The 22,827-nt window shown below is 38.8% G+C and overlaps 3 protein-coding genes and 2 long non-coding RNA genes across 7 annotated transcripts in view; 3 read left to right on the top strand and 2 right to left on the bottom strand.

The window, feature by feature from the left end:
- Window positions 1-1,184: 1,184 nt before the first annotated feature.
- On the bottom strand, window positions 1,185-2,930 carry LOC134178922 (uncharacterized). Of its 2 annotated transcripts, XM_062645837.1 has the most exons (6): window positions 2,635-2,930; window positions 2,398-2,554; window positions 2,228-2,336; window positions 2,092-2,166; window positions 1,864-2,021; window positions 1,185-1,799 (listed from the first exon to the last, which is right to left on the bottom strand). In XM_062645837.1, exons 2-6 carry the CDS (start codon window positions 2,398-2,400, stop codon window positions 1,641-1,643), a joined length of 504 nt encoding a protein of 167 aa, XP_062501821.1. In that variant the 5' UTR covers window positions 2,401-2,554; window positions 2,635-2,930; the 3' UTR covers window positions 1,185-1,640. The 2 variants fall into 2 exon arrangements, 1 of the variants encoding a protein (XP_062501821.1); XR_009969720.1 differs by having other exon boundaries at window positions 1,185-2,021; window positions 2,220-2,336.
- Window positions 2,931-3,185: 255 nt separating this feature from the next.
- Window positions 3,186-4,993, bottom strand: LOC134179198 (uncharacterized). Its single transcript, XR_009969809.1, has 3 exons — window positions 4,776-4,993; window positions 4,631-4,713; window positions 3,186-3,434 (listed from the first exon to the last, which is right to left on the bottom strand). It is a non-coding gene; the product is annotated as an uncharacterized LOC134179198 (long non-coding RNA).
- Window positions 4,994-5,130: 137 nt separating this feature from the next.
- On the top strand, window positions 5,131-16,698 carry LOC134178272 (uncharacterized). Of its 2 annotated transcripts, XM_062645122.1 has the most exons (33): window positions 5,131-5,250; window positions 5,307-5,474; window positions 5,544-5,712; window positions 6,383-6,431; window positions 8,076-8,295; window positions 8,355-8,440; window positions 9,437-9,550; window positions 9,603-9,689; window positions 9,769-9,858; window positions 9,934-9,990; window positions 10,047-10,121; window positions 10,183-10,242; window positions 10,307-10,385; window positions 10,451-10,602; window positions 10,722-10,856; window positions 12,347-12,444; window positions 12,502-12,688; window positions 12,757-12,861; window positions 12,921-13,009; window positions 13,065-13,201; window positions 13,260-13,435; window positions 13,490-14,093; window positions 14,151-14,294; window positions 14,358-14,415; window positions 14,471-14,612; window positions 14,673-14,763; window positions 15,238-15,420; window positions 15,478-15,570; window positions 15,632-15,880; window positions 15,940-15,983; window positions 16,037-16,172; window positions 16,232-16,342; window positions 16,442-16,698. In XM_062645122.1, exons 1-33 carry the CDS (start codon window positions 5,134-5,136, stop codon window positions 16,568-16,570), a joined length of 4,434 nt encoding a protein of 1,477 aa, XP_062501106.1. In that variant the 5' UTR covers window positions 5,131-5,133; the 3' UTR covers window positions 16,571-16,698. The 2 variants fall into 2 exon arrangements, with proteins under 2 accessions (XP_062501106.1, XP_062501107.1); XM_062645123.1 differs by lacking the exons at window positions 15,478-15,570; window positions 15,632-15,880; window positions 15,940-15,983; ... (1 more) ...; window positions 16,232-16,342; window positions 16,442-16,698 and having other exon boundaries at window positions 15,214-15,380.
- A 318-nt stretch (window positions 16,699-17,016) lies between these two features.
- Window positions 17,017-17,431, top strand: LOC134178615 (uncharacterized). The gene is made up of 3 exons (XR_009969651.1): window positions 17,017-17,145; window positions 17,210-17,259; window positions 17,318-17,431. It is a non-coding gene; the product is annotated as an uncharacterized LOC134178615 (long non-coding RNA).
- A 2,585-nt stretch (window positions 17,432-20,016) lies between these two features.
- Window positions 20,017-22,827, top strand: part of LOC134178614 (transformation/transcription domain-associated protein-like) — a 37,245-nt gene continuing 34,434 nt past the window's right edge. The window contains 1 exon segment of the mRNA XM_062645492.1: window positions 20,017-20,046. The gene's annotated coding sequence lies outside the window, so the exon portion shown is untranslated.

The following is a 22,827-nucleotide window of genomic DNA, read 5'->3' as shown; positions in this document are numbered from 1 at the left end:
TGATTAATTAAGTAAACTGGAATGGCAAGAAGCTCATAATGAGAAACATTTAGCTAAAAAAATCAACACATGAACAGTTTCTACATTGCCTCGCTATGTATTGTGATAAATTGCCTTTTTAACCATTGAAAACTAGCTATTCCGCGCTTGCGAAAATAGGGAGTTCAAAGCTAGAACGGCCTAAGATTCGTCTTGGTCTCTAGTATTATCATATCCAGTAAATATATGTAGTTCAGTGATAGCATTTGTCGCGTGCGTTACTTACCATGTCATTAACATAGTCTTGAAAATCCTCGTGGATGTAATTTATTACCTATGCAATTAGAAATTCCGTCACAAGTAACATCAATTAGTTGGTGGCTAGTATGTTAAACTAATAATTTAATGTAGTAATCTTGACTATCGTATTATTTATTGTCGCAACATGTGCATGCACAACTGATGACTAGTTTACAGTGTCACTCAAAGAGCCAGGTTTTCTGAGGGCATGCAAGTCGCCCTTCGTTAGTATCTCTTTTCCAATCTTTGCCATTGTTGCATGACTATCGTCACTAGATGCCTTGATCTATACTCACTAACCTGAAATAGTCGATATCATATCAAGATTGTTGAAAGCTAGCGAACTGCATCTCTACAAGAATTGTGCTTATATTGCTGGCGAAACAACAAATAAGTCACTTCTGCTATCTTGATAGTCTAGAAGATATCCTATATTATCCGCTAGTAACTCATGCGGCAGTTGTATCATATGCCTTACCCTAGGCTGTGTATCGATGCTTGATGATGGCAATCATATAGAGGTGTCTTAGCTAATCAGAAGTTGTATAATCACTAACAGTGTTAAATTGCTCTTGTGGTCGATTTTTGTATCCTTCCGATATACGTTAGCTATTGCATGAACAACAGCTACAAAAGAATTTGCACAAGTAGTTACAGACATTGAGTTGGCTGTATACTTTGCCTGTCCTAGTATACGTATAGTTTCTCAATTAAAGCTTGCTGTTGCATGTCGAAAACGTAGAGAGATAAATATTCATACCAGGATTTTCTTTTATAGCTGTAAATGACAAAGGTACTTGAGAGTCTGGACTGTGCAACAACCGCAGTTCGAACAGAGGCAATGCACTATCGTTTACATCCGTGTAGTTAGCATTTCCCGAAGTCAGTGCAACAAAGAAGACGGTCAGCTGACAATGTATTTATGAAGAGTTGCAAAGAGCAATATAACTAACTTTTAATTTATTAATAAATTTGGCGATTAGTAATGAATTATATAGTTAGACATATTACCCTTTTTCCCGACAGAGAACAGTACTCGTGGAGTGTTAGTTTGGAAACGCTGGCTTCATTCACAGAATTCAGTGCAACGGATGGTACCGGGAAGTGCAGCTTGTAGTGACTGTCACAAACATTGTCTGGAACAACAGCTCGAAACTGTCTGTTGTTTAATTTTGCCAATGCAATATGACGTTTTGTCGAAGCATCGTCAGCATTAAACTCTACTCTGTAGCATGCAGGTGAAACGAACAAAGACAACTGTAGCTTATGAACCATTGCTAGTGCCACAATACATAATGCATCTCCCCATTCACCAATTGTGGACATTCTTTCGATGTACCGTATTTCAAACAATCATTGTGTCATTTGCTGTCGCATCTTGATCTTCTATTTAATTTTGGTGCTTCTTTCCTTAGTGTTGTAGGTGCTGTCTTGCACAGAAAGAACAGCGTCCTTAAAAAGGCGTTAATTTTCTTGAATGAAACGTACAGCCTCTGCTCTAACTCGAGAATGGTAGCGTGCTGAACCATATATAAGAGAAGAACACGCTTGAAAAAGACAGTTGCCATCTGCATTGTTTTCAACTTGATGCATGTTGACACTTGTTAGGAGAGCTGTCATTACATTTTCTACTACGTCGTCTTCCTGGACATCCCATTCAGACATAAATTTGACGAATTCTACCGTCAACTCGAAACAGACATCTTCCATCGTCATATCAGAAAACTGAAACGATTGATTTACTAAACACACATTATATGACAATTTGTATAGTGCGGTGCAAGGCATTACTAAAATTTGCATGGTACTCACTAGTTGTGTCAAGCTTCGTATCATTTTCGACATTTGCTCTGTCACTTCTAGTATGCGATTGACGCAGTCTGTTATCTATACAAAATATTTAAACATCGTGCTGTTCATAGAAACTAGAATAACAGTACTTGGCAACCTCTAACGATAGGAGTACGCACGTCTATTTCAACGCTGTTTTGAGCGATTGGCTTCTTTTGTACTTGTACACTTGTACATTTTGTTCGCTTGTTGAGATGATTTTCGCTCTACATGTAAAGACAGCAATAATTGCCGGAAATTTACATGTAACTTTTGCAGCCTTCTTACCATTGATCTGCCGCACTTTTGTTGTGACTCTTCAAACGCCACTGCCTAGGATCTTTTGTACAACAAAGTTTGTGTTTGCCGAATGAACAGTTCAGACTTCCAACACGTTCGCAGTCAAGACGACATGCACATTTTCGTGACTTCGTAGTCGTTGTTTCTATGACAGTCATTGAAAACAATGACATCGATATCGTTATATAGATCAACTTCTTAGCTGCATTTAGGTTCAATTTGTACCTGCAAATTCTAAAACTCATTGGTTGCCGTCGTCTGAAACGTTTTTATATGATCGAAAACACTTTCTAGCGTGGGATTTTCTTTGCTGTTGCCTGTGGTGACAGTCGTGCCGCGACTGACGTCGTAATCACAAAGTGAGACAGATCCCCATTTTTAGAAATCACCAAGGATGCCTGAGAAATAAGGCTGACAGCTGCAAGTAACTCCGCCTGTTGTAAACTAGCCGCTGCAAGTACTGCTATTCTTGACAGAATTTCGGAAGCGTTGCTCAAATGATTCCGAGCATTGTCTAGAGTGCATGCTATAGCTACAATGGCAACATTAATTCAAACGTACAAGGTCAAACTTTAACGATTTCTTGCCTGTTGTAATGGAAGAAGCCATAGAATGTTGCTGTCACACAGAAACAATATATATATATATATATATATATATATATATATATATATATATATATATATATATATATATATATATATATATATATATATATATATATGTACTTGTAGCAACGTGCATAAAAAGCATTTCATTAAATACTTTACTATCAATTTTCTTTTCAGCTGATGCCAAGTTTTTCTTCTCGGGATTCGACCAAGTCTTCGAAATTCTTTTAGTTTGTTTCGTCTTGTCTTGACCGTCTGGTGATTTGAAAACAGTTTGCTGGCCAAACGATAGTCTACAGTGGTTTTCTTTAGCATTTTCTGATGCAGTCTCTGGCAAGAACTCTTGGCTGTCACCTTCTGCAATTCTGCCAAGATTATCATGCTCGCCTTCCGAAATATCTTGCCTATCACAGTCTGCAATTAAAGTGATAACAGCATTAGAGTTATGAAGATATATATATATATATATATATATATATATATATATATATATATATATATATATAGATATCGATACATTTTATTAAAGCTAATAAATGTCAATACTATCTATATAGTAAATTAAATTTTTAAAGTCTAGCAATTCACACCGGTTCTCCTGCAGTGCATTGAGCCACTGGAACTATGTATTCATCTTACCATGCAGCATGTAAGTATGGAGTTTAGCTAAAACAATCCACAACTTACTGCATGCATAGTGGTGTTGACATTGTATAGATAATTACATCGAATACATACTGAACGATCAGTTTCTCAAATAGACTTCGGGACAAACAAACCCTGTATCATCCGGACCTCTCTTTCCAAACCACAAAGACCAACCCAATTAACAACAGCATCGTTCACGACGACGCGAATCAATGTAATAGGAAATGTAAAAAGCATGCCCGAGTCGTGTCCTGTAATAGATGGCAACTAGAAGATGCAGTAAGACCAGCGCAGCTCTCGCTTTGACAATGGCCCTTAATCTACTCTGTAGGGACTGGACTGCCGTCAGTGCCAAAAAGCTAGCATACGCACACCCACCTAATTACTCTATTTTTGGCACTACATGACGACTCTCCATCTAGAGTACTGTACCGTGTGCGTACACTTAGAATCATTCTCGCTCTAGCTAAAAGTTTAGCTGCTAGAGCCAGTTTCGTTACTGTTCGTTGCAAGCAAATCTGTTGTTGTTGCAGATTATTCTCACATGATGTACACATAGTACATGATTATCTTGCAAGTCTCTCTACATCTACCTAGCAGTGCACTACGTCAGACATCAGATTGATCAGGTGGTGTCACCTAGTCAAATCTTTCTTTTAGCAATTTCTGTTCGCTAACAACATCAGACAAACCATTCTAGAGACAAACATACTTTGTGAAAAGAAGATTACTCTAGTAGACTAGGAGAGAACAGGGGCGTAACTATAAACATAAATTTTACTGAGGCAAGTTTTATATCAATTGGACAATAAATTTAGCCTCAAACTACATGTATATTTACATAATACTTTAATTAATCAAACTGAACATAGAGCTTCTTTAACGACAACTATCCCAATTTATATATTAAGACCCAAATTTAATTAATTAATTAAGACCACATTTAGCATTGGCATACGTACCTTCAGCAGAATTCACTACAGTCTCAGACGGGGACACAGAATGTACAATTTCAGAGAGATCACTAGAATCGCCGAAAGATGAGCTGATGAGAAGAATCAACAGTCAGAGGACTCGATCCACACTGTTGCAGTCTAGGTTTCTTACCCAAGGCACTGCAAAAGAGATAGCTGCTTCTTCTTCCTTCTCTTTGATGGTGGCTCCAAGTTTCAAGCAGCCAGTGCCCACTGCTGTACGTTTCTCGAGTCACGTGTGTTGCAAGCTTCACGCGCCGTGAGTTCACGCGTACTGCACGCGGTTACACATTGAAAAGAGCATGATGAGAGAAGACGTTTTCTGTTCGGTAACCGAGTGCAGAACGCTAGATCTTCTCTCTTTATCTGCTCCTAGGTTCTCTAGTTATGGACAGACGCGGCGAACATCCGGGAATGACGAAAGTGCGGCCAGTTTATCCGGGTGCTTCTGTTAAACTTATCCGGGACCATAACACTAACATCTTAGCGCAATGTACAGCTTGGCAGAAGACTCTTCTCCTGTTTACGTAGGCTACGATGCATTGGCTGTACTAGAGCAGCTCAACAGCGATCGAGTGCATGCCACGGGAAACAACGAAAATCAACAAGTTTGAAAAATTTGCGTGTGTGTGTGAGTGTGAAAGTACAGTATGTTTGCTTTCAGACTGGACGGTTTTCTCTTGATCATTCATTATTCGAAAGGGAGGCTATTGCATCACCATCACTGTCGCCAGAGAGTCATATTCGAAAAGAACGAAGTGCCACACGAATTTCTGATTCTGAAAATTTTTGGCAAAACTTCAATTCCAAGTCTAAACTTCATGAACGTGAAGTACACTGTACAAGCATCGTAGTTCACTCAAATGTTTGTTTTGTAATTGTGTACTGGCTTGATCGTTAGAGCTCATTGTCGACACATAATTCAGTTCATGGTTTGGTGAGCTTCAACTTTGATCAATCTGTTGATGAAAGAGTGTCCGGACATCGTGGCTTTGACTTTGGTCAATTGTTGTCTACTGATCTTGGTGTCGAGAGAGATTATCTACATTCTCAATCGTTGCTGAACAATGGTAAGGGGCTGCGGTCATTATTAAGTGTTCGGTGTGTGTGTGTGTGTGTGTGTGTGTGTGTGTGTGTGTGTGTGTGTGTGTGTGTGTGTGTGTGTGTGTGTGTGTGTGTGTGGTGGTAGTGGTGGTGGTGTGGGTGGTGTGACAAATTTGCTGTTGGGATCATAAGTTTGAAATTCAGTGATTTGCAGGCATCGCTTAGCATTTGGTTCATGTTCTGTTGGGAGGTTATAATTTTTCAGGGTTTCTATCTGTATACTATAGAATTGTATGCAAGAACAGTATCTTTATTTCTAAGGGCTTTGCACACTTGCATTGTGGAAAGCAGCAATTCTTGCTATATTTATACTTGTTTTGTCAGCGGGTTGAATGAAAATGGCCAACTTTAGAAATCATACCTAGGCCACACTTGAATTCTGAAACAGAGTACTTTTTATTGTACAGATACCTGTAGGATTATATATACTGCATGTATATGCACATATATGGGGGTCATGTAAAGTTAACCGACAGACAGTGGGGTCAGAAGTTTTAGTAGGCATATCAAACTATACGGACCTCGGCAAATTTTGCCAGCCCCCTGGACACTTAATAATAACCGACCCCTAATGACAAGGGCTATGCATGCTTGATGCATTTTGCTCTAGCTGATTCAGATTTCTATTTATTTTAGAATCGACCATAGTTGTTGAAAAAGATGAATATGAACTCAAGACATTGAGGTAGGTCAGCAAGTGCGTTGTATGTGTACCACACAGGATTTACTGCAATTGCTCTAATTTTTGCATTATTATCATAACATGCTTTTTTGCTTCTTTGCAGTAGCTTACTTGAGTTGCATCTTCAGTGTATGATCTTAGTGTATTAATTAATTAAGGTTGCTATTAGATTGTTTGTGGTAATTGGGCAATAGTAAGAGATTATGAGCTATACACAGTACAAAGTACGAGGTCCTTGATACGGTAATTGGATTGACATATAATCAGATTGAAATTAGTTGGAAGTGCAATTGCAACTTACTGGCTTGGGTTTAAAACGTCGGTGAACTGGTAACAAATCTGTGGCTATACAATGATGTATCTATGGTTATATGTACTTAGGGAATGTACTGTACATTATGCAAGGCAGGGCCGTAGGATGCCACACAGCCTGTATGGTCGTGGCTGCACAAGTTTTCAAGAAGTTGACTTTGGTCTGCATCACAAGAACTGCCATTTCCGTTCTTGGTGTTAGGTAATTAAATAAGCAATATATTTTTTAAAGGTACATTACTAGTAAACTGCAATGCACATGCAGAGAAAGTACGTTGCCTGACTACTTTGTCTGCTGCTTAATTTGAAACACTGTGAGAACAAGCTGTAAGATACATGTTAGTATCAACGGAGCAGAAGGTAACGGTCACCCTCTAAGGCACTTGACGAGGGCATTACCTAAGCCATGCCTATGTAATGCGCTAGCTTTAAATTTTGCTGTTATGGTGCTGCAAGGGGATAGGCTAATGCTGACGTACGATTTTCATGCTGTGTCACCACGTGAGTCAATAACATAGATGTCCTTTCTAAGATTACCTTCACACTGTGGAACGAGTCTATTGTTATAGGGCTGGTCTTCTGCTAAGCACTGTCGAGTTTCATTAATTATTGAATCTGCTATAGGCAAGGAAACGTAAACATCTCTGATTTTAATTAAGACAGTTCCAATACAGGTATGATTTCTTGTGTGGTGGTCACCTTCTTTACCTTCTAGTGTAAGCTTTCTAATTTAATTAAGCCAATGGGAAATTTATATATTATGAGGTTTTGTATGGAGCTTTTGGTCTGTGCAACACTTGTAGTGTAATTAGTTCACAGTGAGGAAAGGGCAGTGTGATGATAACTGTTTGTTAGTGATGATATTGTGTAGAACTTTAGAAGGTAGGGTGGTACCAGTCACAGTCACAGCATCAGCAACAGGCAATTGTTGCACTATTGCAGTTTAGTAACTTTTAAAGTCATGACCAACCTGTTGTAGTTGCCACAGTGTTCTGAATTCTCATACAGACTTTACCCTAACATTACACGATATTTTTAGAAACATGGGTGTTTGCTTGTTAGTTTGTTGAGTGTCTTTACTGTTTAGTAGTTAGTTGTATGAAAAGTCGGAATCAAACAAATTACAGAAACCACGATATTATTGAAGTATATGCTAACTTCATACCATTTATGCAATTGATTTGTACTATCTTCTGTTGAAGTACTGCTACAAGTTTGACTGTACTGTTGTCATTCTGTTGGTAATGAAAACTACAAAATCACAAAGAACACTTCAAGTCTTTTTGTCCGTGTGTTAATTATGCTTAAACACAGTATGTGTTTCTTGTTTATCAGAGCTGCTCGATTTTGTGCTGGCAAAATTCAGCAACAGTGTCTGTTGTCTTGGCATGAGTTTTGTTGCAAAAGACGACATGCAGCCAAGAAGTTGTACTCACGACATCTTCTTCGGAAAGGCCTAGAAGGATTGGCTTGGAATCTTAGAATCAAACAGCATGAAAGGAAAGCCATACGACGGCATCAAGATGAATGGCAGCAAAGGCATTGCTTCAGTAGGGTTCGTTGATTTTGAGTATGTAACATATGGTTCTGTTCTGTGACTGATTTTACATTTAGTGGTACAATCGTTTGGAAGCAAGGAGATTACAGACAATGAGAAGATATCTTGATCGATGGATTACTGCTAGTAGACTCTATAGAAAGTATGTCTTGATGTTGATTTAGGACTGAGGGTCCTGTCTCTTTACAGATACATTATATTGTAAAATCACATCATCTAATAATCTGCAGCATTTTATTGTTTATTTTATTCAGTTTTTAGGAATGAATGAGGAATTGTTTCAGTTAGTCAAAATGGAAATACTGCTGGGGCAGACTTTTGTGAGAACAGATGCAAACCAGTAGTTGACCTGTGATGCCTTATTGCCAAGTTATTGGCACAAACCTGTTTGGTATATGAGATGCTAGGGGAGCATCTTAGGGTAATAGATTTGCTCAAATGTTATTACGTCAGGTACTAACAGTAACTATAACTTTTGGATGGTGTGACATCATTAACTAACAGATTTGTGCCTGGCTGTAGTGTATAACTACAGTGGTATTAAAGCAAAGTCTTGATACTGAATAGCTAGTGCAGTTTTTTTGTAGGTGATAATGAATGAGATGTCTGATACTTGTAACTGATATTGTCATTGCCTGATAAATAAGTGATGAAATGATGTATAATAATCAAGTTGACTTTATGACATTTTTAGTGGTTGGGTTTCACTGCAATGTGTTTCTTATTATTATGCTATTGCAATAGTTATGACGAAAAGAGTACATTTGTTACATGAGACATCTCATATTTTTCAGGAGTATAATTGGGTTTATAGCTGTGTAGGGTAGTGTTTCAAAATTCTGCATGGTGATAGTACCTTTAGGCTATGTCAACTGGGTTTTTGTCTAAGATGGCTGCTATGGTTATGTGGTTGAGAAATCAAAACTCATTTGTGCAGGAAATAAGCTGTTTTATGGAAACCTGTTTCAATGTCTTGTGCATATTAGCAACTTAATGGATAGAACCTTCCTTGATCATTGTTGTTTATCAAATAGAACCAGTAAGGACATTTAGTATATGACATCTGTTTTATGTTTAATGCATGATTTAGATTATTATTATTTGCGTTAATTAAGAACAATACATTTGTTGCTTTCAGAAAACAAACGGTTACTACCAAATGGCAAATGCAGGCTTCCCGTTACTGCTGGACTGTTTGGCATGATAGCTACCAGACGAGAAGAATGGAGAAGGTTGCTGATACCCACTGCAGGTTGCAAATGTTGTGTTACCATTATGGTTAAAGTAACAGTATGTTTACATAGAGTGGTGTATCTTAATTTATCAATACGAATGTGGAGGCAGTCGTTACAAGTAAGAATGAAGACAACACTGATGATTCAAGAAATGAGGTGAGCTTTCTATTGTGAACATGGGCATTTGCATTGAACAATTAATAAGCCTTGGTCTTGTACTTATGGACACTTACAGAGCAGCTTCAAACTGTAGACTGATGCAGTCAATGTTTTCTTTGATGAGGCAATCTCTTAAAGAATCATTGATGGCTTTTTCACACTGCAGGTAGTATGCAAATTTTTGTCTGTTGAGTAGCTGAGCATTGGGCAACAAATAATCATTAGGACTGGCTTACTGTAGGCACTCGACATTGTACAAAGGGTTTAGTAGGTGGCACAGGTGGTGTTTGTTATCACGGTAAGAAGGGGTATGAAGGTCAGTCTAATTCTTTTGATGGTCATGTGATCTGATAGAGTTCGTCGCCAGCACAGAGACACTCGGAGTGCACAATTTAGAGATTCAACTATTTTGCAGAAATACTGGAGACGGTTGCAGACAGATTGTCTCTCAGTTCTTGATTTTTGGTGATCGTGTGTGTATTCTATTTAGGCTGAGAGATATTAAGCAAGTCAGAGTCGCAGTTCGGTTTAATCGAGTAACTCTCATGAGGTGTAGCAGTCAGCTTTGTTCAGTTTTGATTTTCTAATGTTACAGCTTCTATTGTATAATGCAGAAGTGTTTTTCTTGGTTGGCAAACAGCAGCTCAATTTGTGGCTGAAAAGAGTCACAAACTTCATGAGTTATGTGATAAAGTATATATTACGAGTTGATTTCAAATAGGGATGTTAGTTATGATTCAAGGGCATTCACATTCTAGTTTCTTATGAGGCATTCATTTACCAACTGGAAATCTGAGACAGATGATATTAGGTTGAAACATTTTGTTGCTATGAAGAAATTGAATCATTCCATGATGAGGAAATCATTCCGGCTCTGGCTTGTCTACATTCAAACAAAGATTGATTTAAGGTGAAGATTGTTTTCTATTTAAGTTAATTGGTGTAGTTGTGATTCTGGCCTAAAAGTCTTGCTAAATTTTGTTGATATGGGTTGTTTTGTTGTATAAGATAGAACACTTTGTATTTTAGACTGAAGTTACGTTTGCATTTGCTATGGAGAGATGTCAACATCCAGCAGATTTGTCTTTCTACGTGGCATCTTCAACACAGGGAAAAGTTGTTAATTAATCAGAGACATTCAGCTTGGTCGATTGACTGCACAATGTAAGCTATATTTATAGCATTTGTGTGTACAACTTCTTATAGGTTATGAATTACTAGGGTTAGGTTTATGTGAACTACATTATTATGCTAGTCAGATGCAACATAGTTTCCAGACATTGAATCACTCTCAAAGTTGATAACAGATAAGGATGATAAGACTGAGACAACATAAACATTCAATGTATTAAAAAGTCTTCTTCAGAAATCTTTGAGTGTGTTATTAAATTTGAAGTACTAGTATTACTGCATTAAATTGGTTTATATAGGAATCAGGTTGATTAGATATTATGTCATCATTTTATTATGCATTTGTATTTGAGCAGTCTTGAAAAGGATTTATGTGTGCTTTTATCTTTTACATGTACTTCTAACAATCTCGTATTTGTCCGAGTGTCAAATGCTAGGGCTTTCCAACACCCTCAGACATTCATCCCATTATAGGAGGTGTGGGTGTTTTACTGGTAGGTGTCTGCTTATCACTTTTGTAATGTAAAAACCTTCATGAATTAAAGTTTTTTACATCAATTCATGAACTGGCCTTATATTTAATTAGATTAAGTCAAGTTTTTCAGCTTTTGAATGCATTGGTATATTTGAAAATGAGGTGTATCTGAAGTTGCTAAACCTCAGTGCAACGCTAGCTATGTTTTTGCCAAAAAACAGCTGGTTATATACTAATGGTTGCTAAACTTAAAGTCATTGTCATTGCTTATTGAAGCAATTCCTGTTCAGTTTTAGGAAAGTTGGTATCAACTGAGGAAGTACTAATTCCTCACTTGATAGTAGTTGTTTACACAAACTTTTGCTGGCAAAATGTACTGGTTGCTAGGACATGGTGAACTTTTTTGAGATAGATATTCTCTACTCACAAAATTCTTGTGTACACTCACAACTTTCTCTTTACTGTTTTTCTCATGTAGTCAAATCAAAATAAGTAATTTTAAGCAATCCTAAATAACTCATTTAAAACAATTTTCCTGTACTGTTTTTCTAGTTTGTAGTAGCAATCAAAGTTATGACGAAGATAGTGTCACCAGTAGTGTCTGGACAAATGCGAAGGAAATCTGGCAAGATCTATGACATAATTATTGTGTGGAGATAAATATTTGAGTATGTAAATTTATGCCAACTCTGACAATTTGCAACAGCCTGATGAGTTGTTCCATTGTCAGTAGAAAGAAACGTAAACTGTTGTACATACAATAACATCCTGCTGTGGTTGCACGTTGAAGGGAAGCGATGCATAGGAAAGATGAAGTAGAAATTTTAATATGTTGCTTTCTAACATTCTTGTTATTGGTAACATACAGTGATACTGAGCTTGTGTAACTATTACCATTAGTTGTGCTCGTGTGTGTGTGTGTGTGTGTGTGTGTGTGTGTGTGTGTGTGTGTGTGTGTGTGTGTGTGTGCACGTGTGTGTGTGTGTGTGTGTGTGTGTGTGTGTGTGCGTGTGCACACTATGCTGACTATTTTATTTGCTTTCAACAGGAAGGCTTATCATCGATGGAGAGAACTTGTCTACAGTAGGTGTTTGGCCGAGCTGCTTGCAATATATGTGAAAGAAAAGGAGGGTCAAATTGTAAAAGGTTTATTGTAGTTATTGGTAGTTTTACTTGTTATGAAGTACTGTTTTGCACTATCAGCATGTTTTGGTAAGTGGAGAACAAGGATGAATCATTGCCTTGAACTTGCCAAAACAGGAAGAGAACTGAATGAGAGGCTGACTACTTACCAGGTTTTGAAAATCTTTAAAACATGGCAGTTGCTGATGTCAAGAAAAATACGTGCAGCTGCTTTAAAAGATCAGCAGTCAAAACGTCAACTAGGAAAGTGTGTTGTGATGCTGCTGTTGCCTTGGTACATATAGATGGGGTAATGTGCTTATGTATGTTGCCCAGTTGTTTTGTTGTGTGGAAAGAGTATGTAAGAAAAAGGAAAATTATAGCAAAACACCAGTTTGATTATGAACGCAAACAATCTAGAAGAAATTTTGACTGCTGGAGGTTATATGAGTATGGTCAAGTGTTTTGTGATTATAGCTTATGGCTATGTTTTATTTCAGACTAAGATTGCATGAGCAGCTGTGCAGTATGGAAGTGAACAACTTTTCTGCAATGAGAATATTACGGACAGCATTATCGACTTGGAAATGTTAGTTGATTACTTTAGCATTGGACAGACTATACAGTTGTACATTTTCTCTAAGGTGTGTTTTTGAAAAGGAGCATATGCATTACTTTTCGGCAATCTGTTAGTCAGCGTGTTGTTCAGTCATGCTTTGTTCGATGGAGAACAAAGTGGTTGATCAGACATCATGTTGTTTCAGACCAACAGGCAAGCGAAGTGTGTCATTCGTGTATTTATTTTGCAGAAATTGTTCTAGTGAAAGTTGCTGTGATAGGCAAGATCACAGATTCTAATGTTAACACATTTGAAACTGTGGCAAAATCAGACTCAGTTGTGTACAATGAAATCAAATCAGATGGGCAGATTGGCTCTTCAGATGCATTCACGGCATGTTCTTTGTCACACTTACAGAGTTTGGTGTCGAGGAATGAAAACATCTGAGTGTTGCAGGTATGATTTGTGGGAATTATGAAACTATGACTATAAGCAGTGGATGTTGATTAGGAATGCTATTCATGCTCGAAATAAAAAACTGCTGCAAAAGATCTTCATTGCATGGCATCAGCTCACCAAACGTGAATTGGATCTGGCTGTTAGGTTATTTGAGTTATCAGTGTCTGTTTGTTCCTCTCCTATCAAATCCATGAACGTCACTAACAACTTACCAGTTTTTTCATCGTGCCATGACGACTCAGCTGTTGCCTTCACGATAGACGATGTTTCAAATGTTATGGATGGCGTTGGTAGTGGTATCCTTTCACAGACTGATTGTGCAGGCAGGTTGTCTCATATCTTAGAGACATCTCAGCGTTATAACAGAAGTACAGACTTTGGTGACACAACAGTCACTGAAGAAGAGATGACGGAACCTTTTATGAGCAAGTCTGTTAGTAAAAGAGATACGGCCCTTAAAGTCATTGGACGGTTAACCTTGGGACATGCAGTAGCTGTTGCTTTTGATGCTTGGTTTCAACTGTCTGCCCATAATGTTCACCAACGTCAGAAGGCTCTAACCTTTCAGTCAAAAGTGCTTAAACATCATCTACATGAGTATTTTCTCAAATGGCAGAGAAGAAGCATGTCATGTCACACAGCTTACAATCACCATGTAAGTAGCAGATGTTTTCGTGTTGTTGTTGATCTGCTGTACAGTTCGGTTGCCTAGTCCACTCAACTGTTGCGTAAGTTCTTCAATCAATGGATTGTCTATATGCACTTGTTTCACCAGAAGCAATCTAAGAATATTGTTGCATTGCGAATGCAAAGGGACTTTGTGCTTGTAACGTACTTCCAACTCTGGAAGGAACAGGTAGGATTGTAGTTCTGTCTGATTTTTTAGTAATTGATGATATCTTTATTGTTTTGTCAATAGCTCAGGTGTAGAGTGACGACACGCACTATATTTCAGGCATGGCACACATGGGCCATTAGTATGGTGTTAAGTGATATGTGTAGAAAACAGTTGTTCAAGTTATGTATGTGTAGGTAGTGTGATGCTACGTAAGAGGTTTGGTCAATGTCAGAAAGTAGTGAACAGGTCTGCTACTTTTGTTGCATTTACTCGTTTGGTTCAGGAATATCGTATGAAGCATTGTGCAACATCCTTTAGAGCACAGAGTTTGCTAAGGTAAGTGTCTGCTGATTATGTACCGAGTGTTGCTGGAATTCTCATTTGATGGTCTTGAAGGTTATTTAGTCGCTGGAAAGAAGCTACTGTCAGAGTTGTTGCTCTGCAGCAAAGGCTAAATATTCATGAAGCTAGACAATCATGCAAGCAGGTGAGCTGTGTTTTAGTGCATTTAGTTGTGTGACATTGTCAGTTGATTTCTAGTCTCTCATAGCCAGTCCCTTGGCGACCAATATATCAGCTGGTCACTTATTATTTGCTATTTTTTCTGGGTTCGTATTTGCATTCCCTTGCAGATGAACAAGATATGAGAAAGATGGGGACTAATACAATTTATCCCATTTACCCATTTCTATTTTTTGTCCCCACCAACCAAAAATAGAAAAGGGGAGGGGCTGGCTACGCGAGACTAGTTGATTTCACTGTTGGACTGTTCTCAACATGATGGGTTGCATGCTTACTTAATTAATCCAGATATTTGTGCTAATAGGTATAGATTCCATTTATTATTTATTTTATTAGTAAGATTGCAATTGTTTTGTATACTTAGTATCTTGAACAAGAATTTTGTGGTGACCGTGTGTTTTGTGTGGACTTGCAGTATGTCAAGTTGTTGCATGTTTAGCTTCGCCACGTGTTCACCGTATGGAAATTACAAAGTGAAGCTTTTTTGTTACGATTTCGGCTACTAAACAAGTTTCTCTTGTGGAGAAATGTCAGTTCAATGTACCAAACCTTTAGTGTGTGGAAGAGTCATCTTCTGACAGACAAAGCTGATCAGTTTTATCGTCAAAATTTAAAGAAATTGGTAACTATATATTACTGGAAAAACATGCAGTCATTTACAAATATGTATGTGTTACAGGTGCTTTGTATGTGGCAACGTGGCACACAGTTATCTGTAACATGTGGAGGATCTAACAGACCGATTGCTTGTCAATACAATGATACAGCAGTGGTAGGATTGACTTCATTTCAAATATAAGAACGCTTAGATGATTACTTATAATGTTGTTCAGTTAAAACGATCATTTCAAGTTTGGCTTGATGCATTGCTGGCTATTCAAGACAAAGACAGAAGGGCATGGAGTCATCACTACCAGCAAATTTTAGTACAGACATTTCGTGCATGGCGTAATTTGTCTAAAGCTGAAGCTGTCACTAAAAGAGCCTACCTATCACAATGTTTGAAACATCAAACTGATTTGCAAAAGAGGTGCTTCAATATTTGGAGAGCTCACTTCCAGAATTTGCATCTACAACAGGAGGTCTTTATTATATGCTGCTTGCCTTCGTTTCTGTTTGTAGTTTGTGTTGGTTTGTACAGTCATATGGTGCAGCAGCGGACATGCATCATTTTGCCAAATTGTGGTATGCTAGTTTTGTAGAAATTAGTTGTCCTTTCTCACGTAAAAACACTTTAGTTACCGGATGCTGAAGCAGTGGAGGACCCATTTGTTGATGAAACGACACAGCAAATCAAACGTCAAAATTTTGTTGAAGATGGGTTGGTACACATGGAGGAATCATACCTGTCAGGCAGTAAAAGCAACAAAATTGGTGCGCATCAGAAGTGATGAATATTTGCATTTCAACTGATTTAGTTTTCATAATTATAGACAAAATTCCGGTTACAGTTTGGTATGTGGCGTCAGTGGCGCTTCCAATTAACAGTATCGAATGTATTGCAGAAAGTAACCTGTGCTGATACAGTTCAAAGCTTACAAGAGGTACTGTACATGTACATGTACACATATCACACATGGCACTGTTGGCAATAGCCACAGTATTAATGTTATCTCTGTGGTTTGTATTAAATTTCTTCTCAGGTGTTTAATGCCTGGCATTCTCAAACCCAAATTCAACGAAAGTGTAGGCACTTGTTGGCTGTTACAAGAAAACGACAGATGCAGAGATACTTTTTGAAATGGTTTAACGTTGTTTGTACAACATATTGATGGGTAATTCACGTTTACTTTTTATTACAACTTATGTCATTTTTTTATGTATTACATGCTCAGTTGCTGTATTTTGTTGTTTTTATATAAAACAAATAAATCAATGCTGGCATTGGCCGACAGAGGTAGTAGTGAAGCATTACAATCACAGTACAATATCACAGCATAGCAAAGAAGAGCAACAGACAATACAGACAAACTGTGTGGAAGCAACTGAAAGGTAGAAATAAAACAGTGCACAAAGAGCTATAGTGGGACTGCAATCAACTCCGCGTCTGGGGCGAGGCTACTGAGTCTGTACACACGTGTAACAGATGTACACTGTACACGTATTTTACGCACTATAGATTGTGCACTTGTACAGCCTGCTTGTAGTTAAGTAGCCTAGCTAATTGATATTTACTGCACGTGACCCTCTAGTTGTTACTCTCCAACATTCTAGCGTATCAACAGGACAGCCTGCTGAAAGAAACGTTGGTAGCTGATCGCTATGGCCACTAGACGTGCTGGCGAAGCCAGTGTTGTCTCCCCCAAGTTCCGCAACTACCTAGCTATCATCACTGACGTGACGCAAAGTAAGATGTCCTGCTGATTGCGATTGATTGTCCGAAGCCTCATGAAGACTCGTCTGCTTTGTAGGTGACGAAGGAAGACTAAAGGCAGTTCAAGAGTTGAGCGAAAACTTTGAGGTACACGTGTTTGCCCATGCTCAGCAAGGCGCGCTCGATTTTCTCGTGTTTTGTATAGTTCTGTGTTGTCAAATGCCGCTCTAAGAAATGTTTAGCGAAAATTGTGTGTTTGGCATGCGGTAGATGCTGATTTATTATATCTAGGAGTCTTAGATTTTGCTTTGAAAGACGGGCGGTGGATGCTCCTGGAATTGCCGCCATTTTGATTTTAGCTGAATATAGTTGGTTTGTCATTGATTAGACTAGTTAGCTTAATCTGCGACAGAGGTATAGCCAGAGCAGCATGCACATAAACGATCGCGGCAATGTATCAAGCAAGACAACTGCAACACTATCCAATATTATTCGTACTTGCAAGCAACAAACTTACAACGTATTTTCTTCAATCATCATTTGCCGAAACAAAGTCCTTAGCAATGTCTGTCTCAAACCCGATGTAATTACATAGCATCCAGTATTGGAGGGGCAATGCTCCCAATCCTAATATTGCAGGGGCAGACACCCCTACTGCCTCTGGTTCCGCAGCCCCTGAAAGATCGAGTATTTCATGCATGGCAAGCTAGGGCTCATCGTTGAAATTGGAAGAAACTTTGCTACCTAGAATGTTTCTAGCATTAGTTAAAATTAAATTAGTGACGTATTCTAGGATGAAATTGTTCGTTACTTGCATGTACATACACTGAATGGTGTGCAGTGAATTCGAAGACTCTTTATCTTGCTGTATGCTATATGATAGTCGCAGGATCAGGAAGTTTTAGATGTTTGAGAGCTCAAACTGTTAACATTACAAGCTTGTGGAACATACATTTAATATTGCATTTGGGAGTAATGCAGTGAGACAGAAAAGTTATTGAGGGGGGGGGGGGAGGGCTATAGCTTCTGGCCACCACAAATCCTACATCTTTGTATATGAACATGCAACAGTAGAAACTACGTTGGTTGACGCACTGTAAGTTGTACAGTAAAATTTGGCAAGAATCTTATGAATCTTTTTATAAGCATAGGGATACTTATGATAAGCTTGCTTGACTGTATAGCTATGCAGTCTGTTATTCTAAAACATACAACAACATATCCTGATGCATGTCCAGAAACAATTTTTTGGGGTCATACACCTGGTGCCATATTTCTTGGATTAACCATTGCCCACGTTTAAATATTGCACTTGCTAGAGAGCATTTATGTATATAAAGGCGAGTTGCAATTTTTGTGCATTGATGCGCTCCTCGGTTGCTGTACTGATCTCGGCCAAAGTTGCGACATTCATTTGGAGAAATACAGTATTTAAAGTGAACAATGGTTCAAGAATGTGAGGAGTTGGTTGTGGTCCAAAAATCAGGTGGACAGAATGCCTGTTTGCAAGTCAGCAAGTTGAGCTAAGGTTTACAAGGAATTGAAATTATGTAGCCAGATGTGCGATTATTACATTTTGAGAGGATGATCTTTCTAAAGTCTCAAGGAAGTGTTTTCCAGATGTTGAAACTGTGAAAAACTAATTCTAACAAATGTGTAGTAGCCTGCATGGAAAGAGTCATAACTGACACACTTCTACAAACTTCAGTTGCCATCTCAGTCCAATTAATTACCTAAACTGGGTTGCATTAGTAATCAGATCAGCTATCAGTAGTTGATCATAGTAATTATTTATTAGACCTGACTTAAGGCATGTAGCTTTTCCCAGTCAACTAGGGCATGTGCTAATCAGATGCATGATGGCTAACGATAATTGTTAATGGAAAACTTCATTAGAAGACAGACAACACAATGTTTGTGCAGAGACTATATTTGTTGTATTTGTTGTGGTTAAAGCCTGGTTTACAATATGACGCTGATGATGCTTGCGAGAATGCTGGCAAAGACGCTGAGTAGGTGTCAAAATGCTGACGCTGACGTGCCATTTACATGAGTGTCGGCAACGAGCCACTGCGCGCATGCTCATCGTAATCGTATACCACGAATACAAAAGTCTGTGATTTGCTTTTCATTTCCTCTCGCACCAAGTTGTCATGGAGACACTGCCACATTTTTTTGCAGCCTGCTGCAGGAGCTCGGTTTTTTGATACATTTTTCCAAGCGTTTTTCTTGCACCTCGCATCTACAAGCTACCGTGACTTGATCTGCCACAAGCAGCCGTACCTATACTTACATACATTCTGTAGGCTTCTCTTCCATAGTTTACTTCCGGTTATTTCACTCCTGGATCTAGTCTCTGATTTGTTGACAAAAGGCATGTTCTTCCGGTAGTGCTAGAGCACTTTCAGTTTGGACGCTAGAGTTGAACTTGAATCAACTCTAGCATCGGCGACGCTGCTGATGCTGACGACGCTTGTGACGCGATGTGCGAGTGTTTACAGTATGACGCCTGCCTGAGCGTTGTTGCTAGCGTCTTCACCAGTGTTGTCGCGAGCGTCATATTGTAAACCTAGCTTAAAGTACCATAACGTATGGAACCAAGAAACATATGCAGCAGAGTAAATGTGTTATTAATATCAGCTGATATTAGTCTAACTGATGGGTTACCAAAACATTGACAAGTGATGATATGATTACAAGTTGTTATCTCTGTTTTTAGTTAAAATTCATTAACCTTATTTATTGTTGTCTTTATACTTCTAGAGCATTGTAACATCATCACAATATTCTGCTTTTCTGGAGATTGCTGTTTCACGCTTTATAGCAGTGTTGAGAAACGGTATTCATGTTGTGGTTTTGTAGTTTTGCCTTCTGCTGTAAATGTTTGTTGTCTTTGTAGGAGACCCGCAGTTTGTGGCTGAGAGTCACTCTCAGGTTAGACTGCACATCATTTGTGCTCCTAACATGTCTAGACCCATGGCATTTTGACCAAAATAACAAGAAACAAACTGTTGGATTGTTTCTTTCACTTTTAATTTTAGTAGCTCTCACTGTGGGGTGTCTCCACTATCGGCTAAACATGTTTAGAAGCTTAAAAGGGAACTCCAACGAAAATACCTGATCTCAAAATGTAGGCTTTATTGTGAAACTTTGTGCTGCTCTACTTTCAGGCAAACAGTTGCTTTGGTAGTGGAGAAAATGCGAGTTAGGTATGGAGCATGTGCCAGGCCGCTACAAAAACTAAACGGGAAGGGTAGCTATAGAGGGATCTTGTATCTTAAAGCCTTAGAAGAGCTCTCTGCAACAAAGTAGGATGCTAGATGCCGTATTCTCCCAGCAGACTTGACCCGCTCCTCTCACAGAAGATGAGGCTAGTGCAATAAAACTCAACTGTTATTAGCGTTAGCCTTCGTTCTATCAATCTACGAAGAGAAACATTCAGAGAGTTCAAATATGAAGTTCTCTTGGAGAGATCTAAATAAGCGACACGCCCCTTTTAAACAGCGGCTGGGCGAAGTGTTACAGGTGCAGAATGGCTTTGATTGAGCCTTAGACTTTTACCCAAGCGCAATGATGTAGACTGTGTAGCTATTACTGTAGTGCGTAAGTTGTTTACATCCTGCACAGTGTGTAGACTTGTGACCATGGCAATATACCGCCCCTTCGTCATTCCTGGGTGCTGAATCCTCTATCGCGGCTCATGAGGCATGTAGAAACCATGGTGATCGCCAAAGCTTAGCACACCGGACTGCTACCTAAATTTGACATGGACGTAGGACTAGAGAACAACAAGAAGGGCGTGTCTGCCTACGTAGGTTTCTTGAAGAGAACATGTACGCTTCCTAGAAATACTTGAACATTTTGCATATTTCTCCTCATAGATCAATAAAGCGCAAAGGCTGACGCTAATTACGTTGAGTTTTATTGCGCTAACCTCATCTTCTGAGAGGAGAGGGTCAAGTCTACTGGGAGAAAACGGCCTCTAGCATCCTACTTTTGTTGCAGAGAGCTCTCCTTAGGCCTTAAAACACAAGATGCCTCTATAGTTATTGTTCCTGTTTAGTTTTCGTGTAGTTTACTGGCAAGGTAACTGAGCTACTGAGGCAATTTATTTGGTGTAGGCGGAGCTTAGCACCAATGATATGTCAGCCTGGTGCATGCTCTGTACATAACACGTGTTTTCTTTGCTACCAAAGCAACTGTTTGCCTGAAAGTAGCACAGCATGAAGTTTCACAATAAAGCCTACATTTTGAGATCAGATTGTATTCCATTGAAGTTCCCCTTTCAAGGTGCCCGCGCACATGCAGATGCAACCACGCAAACTTGAAATAGTGCCTTTATCCACACCTTTACCATTTACCAGTGTGAGATAGCTTGCTGTTGAACAACATAGTGATATTTTGAGCTTTTCCTTGTTGCCCGTGATCCGAAAATGGGCTCAGAACTTTGAGACCAGTAGGTATCATTCACGATAGATGCGCAGTTTGCATTGTTGGCGGCGTCCGGCACCTCTTTATAGCTACTTTCACTCTCTGAGTTTTGGATGCCATCACAATAGTGCACGTTAATGGTCTGGTTTCCACCCATTTTTGGGTCACGTGCAACAAGAAAACGATTGAGAAAGCGCTTGGTCATTCAACAGCAAGCTATTTCAAGATGTTAAATTTTAAATGTGTGGATAAAGAACCTAATAGACTTGTCGTTAGCTTTCTCGGAATGTCGAGTACGAGGAGCGAAACTGCCATGGCGGACAAGAACGCGATTCACATTTCTCTTTGTACTAGGAATAATACTGTATGTCATAGAACATGGTGAACCCTAAGATGTTTGCTTGCACTGTTTCGTTAGGACACAACTTGAAATCGTGGCACTTTTTCAAGTTTGCGTGGGTGTGTCTGCACATGCTCGGTGAATTGTGAGCAGGCACCTTTAAGCAGGAAAACAATTTGGGTATATCTCCATTAGCCTAAAACTTGTTTGACCCTAAATCTAAACAGCTTTTGCTAACTAAACCTGGTTGAGAGGTAGATTAGTTTAAGTAAACAGGTTTGAGTGTCTTGAGCTATGGTAAGGCATGCCAGAGTAAAGTGGATCCTGAGCCATTTCACTTTTGCTGTGCTCTCTTTGTTCTACAATTGTAGTGCTGCATTTCAACACACTCACAGATGCTGCCATCTATGAGTTCTCTATAAGACCAAGTCAACAAGTTTAAAGTCGAGAGTTTAAAGTTCCCCAGACTACCAAACATAGATGAAGAGGCTTTTTTTGAAGCATGTTTTACATTAAACTAGTTTAGATTTGGAGAGAGTGGGGACGTGCCCTTACTAGACCTAAACAAACAACATTTTTGTTACTGTTTGTTTGCTATGCTTGTTTTCTGGTTTCATTACTCTTTTGATAACATTTGGAGACTGGTGGTTAGAGGCAGGTTGAAATTTTAGGAGGGTAAACATTCCAGCATTAATTTTTTGGAGCTCAATATCATTGCTGATCAAAGTTGTAGACCAATTATGTTTATGAATGGCTGGGGAAAACTTGCTACTGCTTGTTTAGCTTTATTGTTCAAACTTGAGAGTTTGCTGTTTTGTCGCCAATGAAATTTGCCTATAATGTACTTACTGTTCGAATGAGTTGTAGTTGTACTGTACTTTATGAATTGATTAGCAATCTACATTGATCTTGTATTTTGTATATTGATCTATGTATTGTAAGAC

Source organism: Corticium candelabrum, chromosome 4 (genome assembly GCF_963422355.1).
Source record: "Corticium candelabrum chromosome 4, ooCorCand1.1, whole genome shotgun sequence".
NCBI lineage: Eukaryota > Metazoa > Porifera > Homoscleromorpha > Homosclerophorida > Plakinidae > Corticium > Corticium candelabrum.
This window is presented reverse-complemented; position numbering and strand designations above follow the sequence as displayed.

Bases quoted from the DNA above. Each gene is read 5' to 3' on its own strand.
- LOC134178922 (XM_062645837.1), bottom strand. The intron at 2,167-2,227 runs GTTGCCAAGTAC...TATTTTGTATAG, and splicing joins GCGTACTCCTATCGTTAGAG to ATAACAGACTGCGTCAATCG. The intron at 1,800-1,863 runs GTTGAAAACAAT...TATATGGTTCAG, and splicing joins CAAGTGTCAACATGCATCAA to CACGCTACCATTCTCGAGTT.
- LOC134178272 (XM_062645122.1), top strand. From the start codon at position 5,134: ATGTACAGCTTGGCAGAAGACTCTTCTCCTGTTTACGTAGGCTACGAT. The intron at 10,857-12,346 runs GTAAGCTATATT...TGCTTTCAACAG, and splicing joins TGGTCGATTGACTGCACAAT to GAAGGCTTATCATCGATGGA. The intron at 13,202-13,259 runs GTGTGTCATTCG...TTGCTGTGATAG, and splicing joins CAGACCAACAGGCAAGCGAA to GCAAGATCACAGATTCTAAT.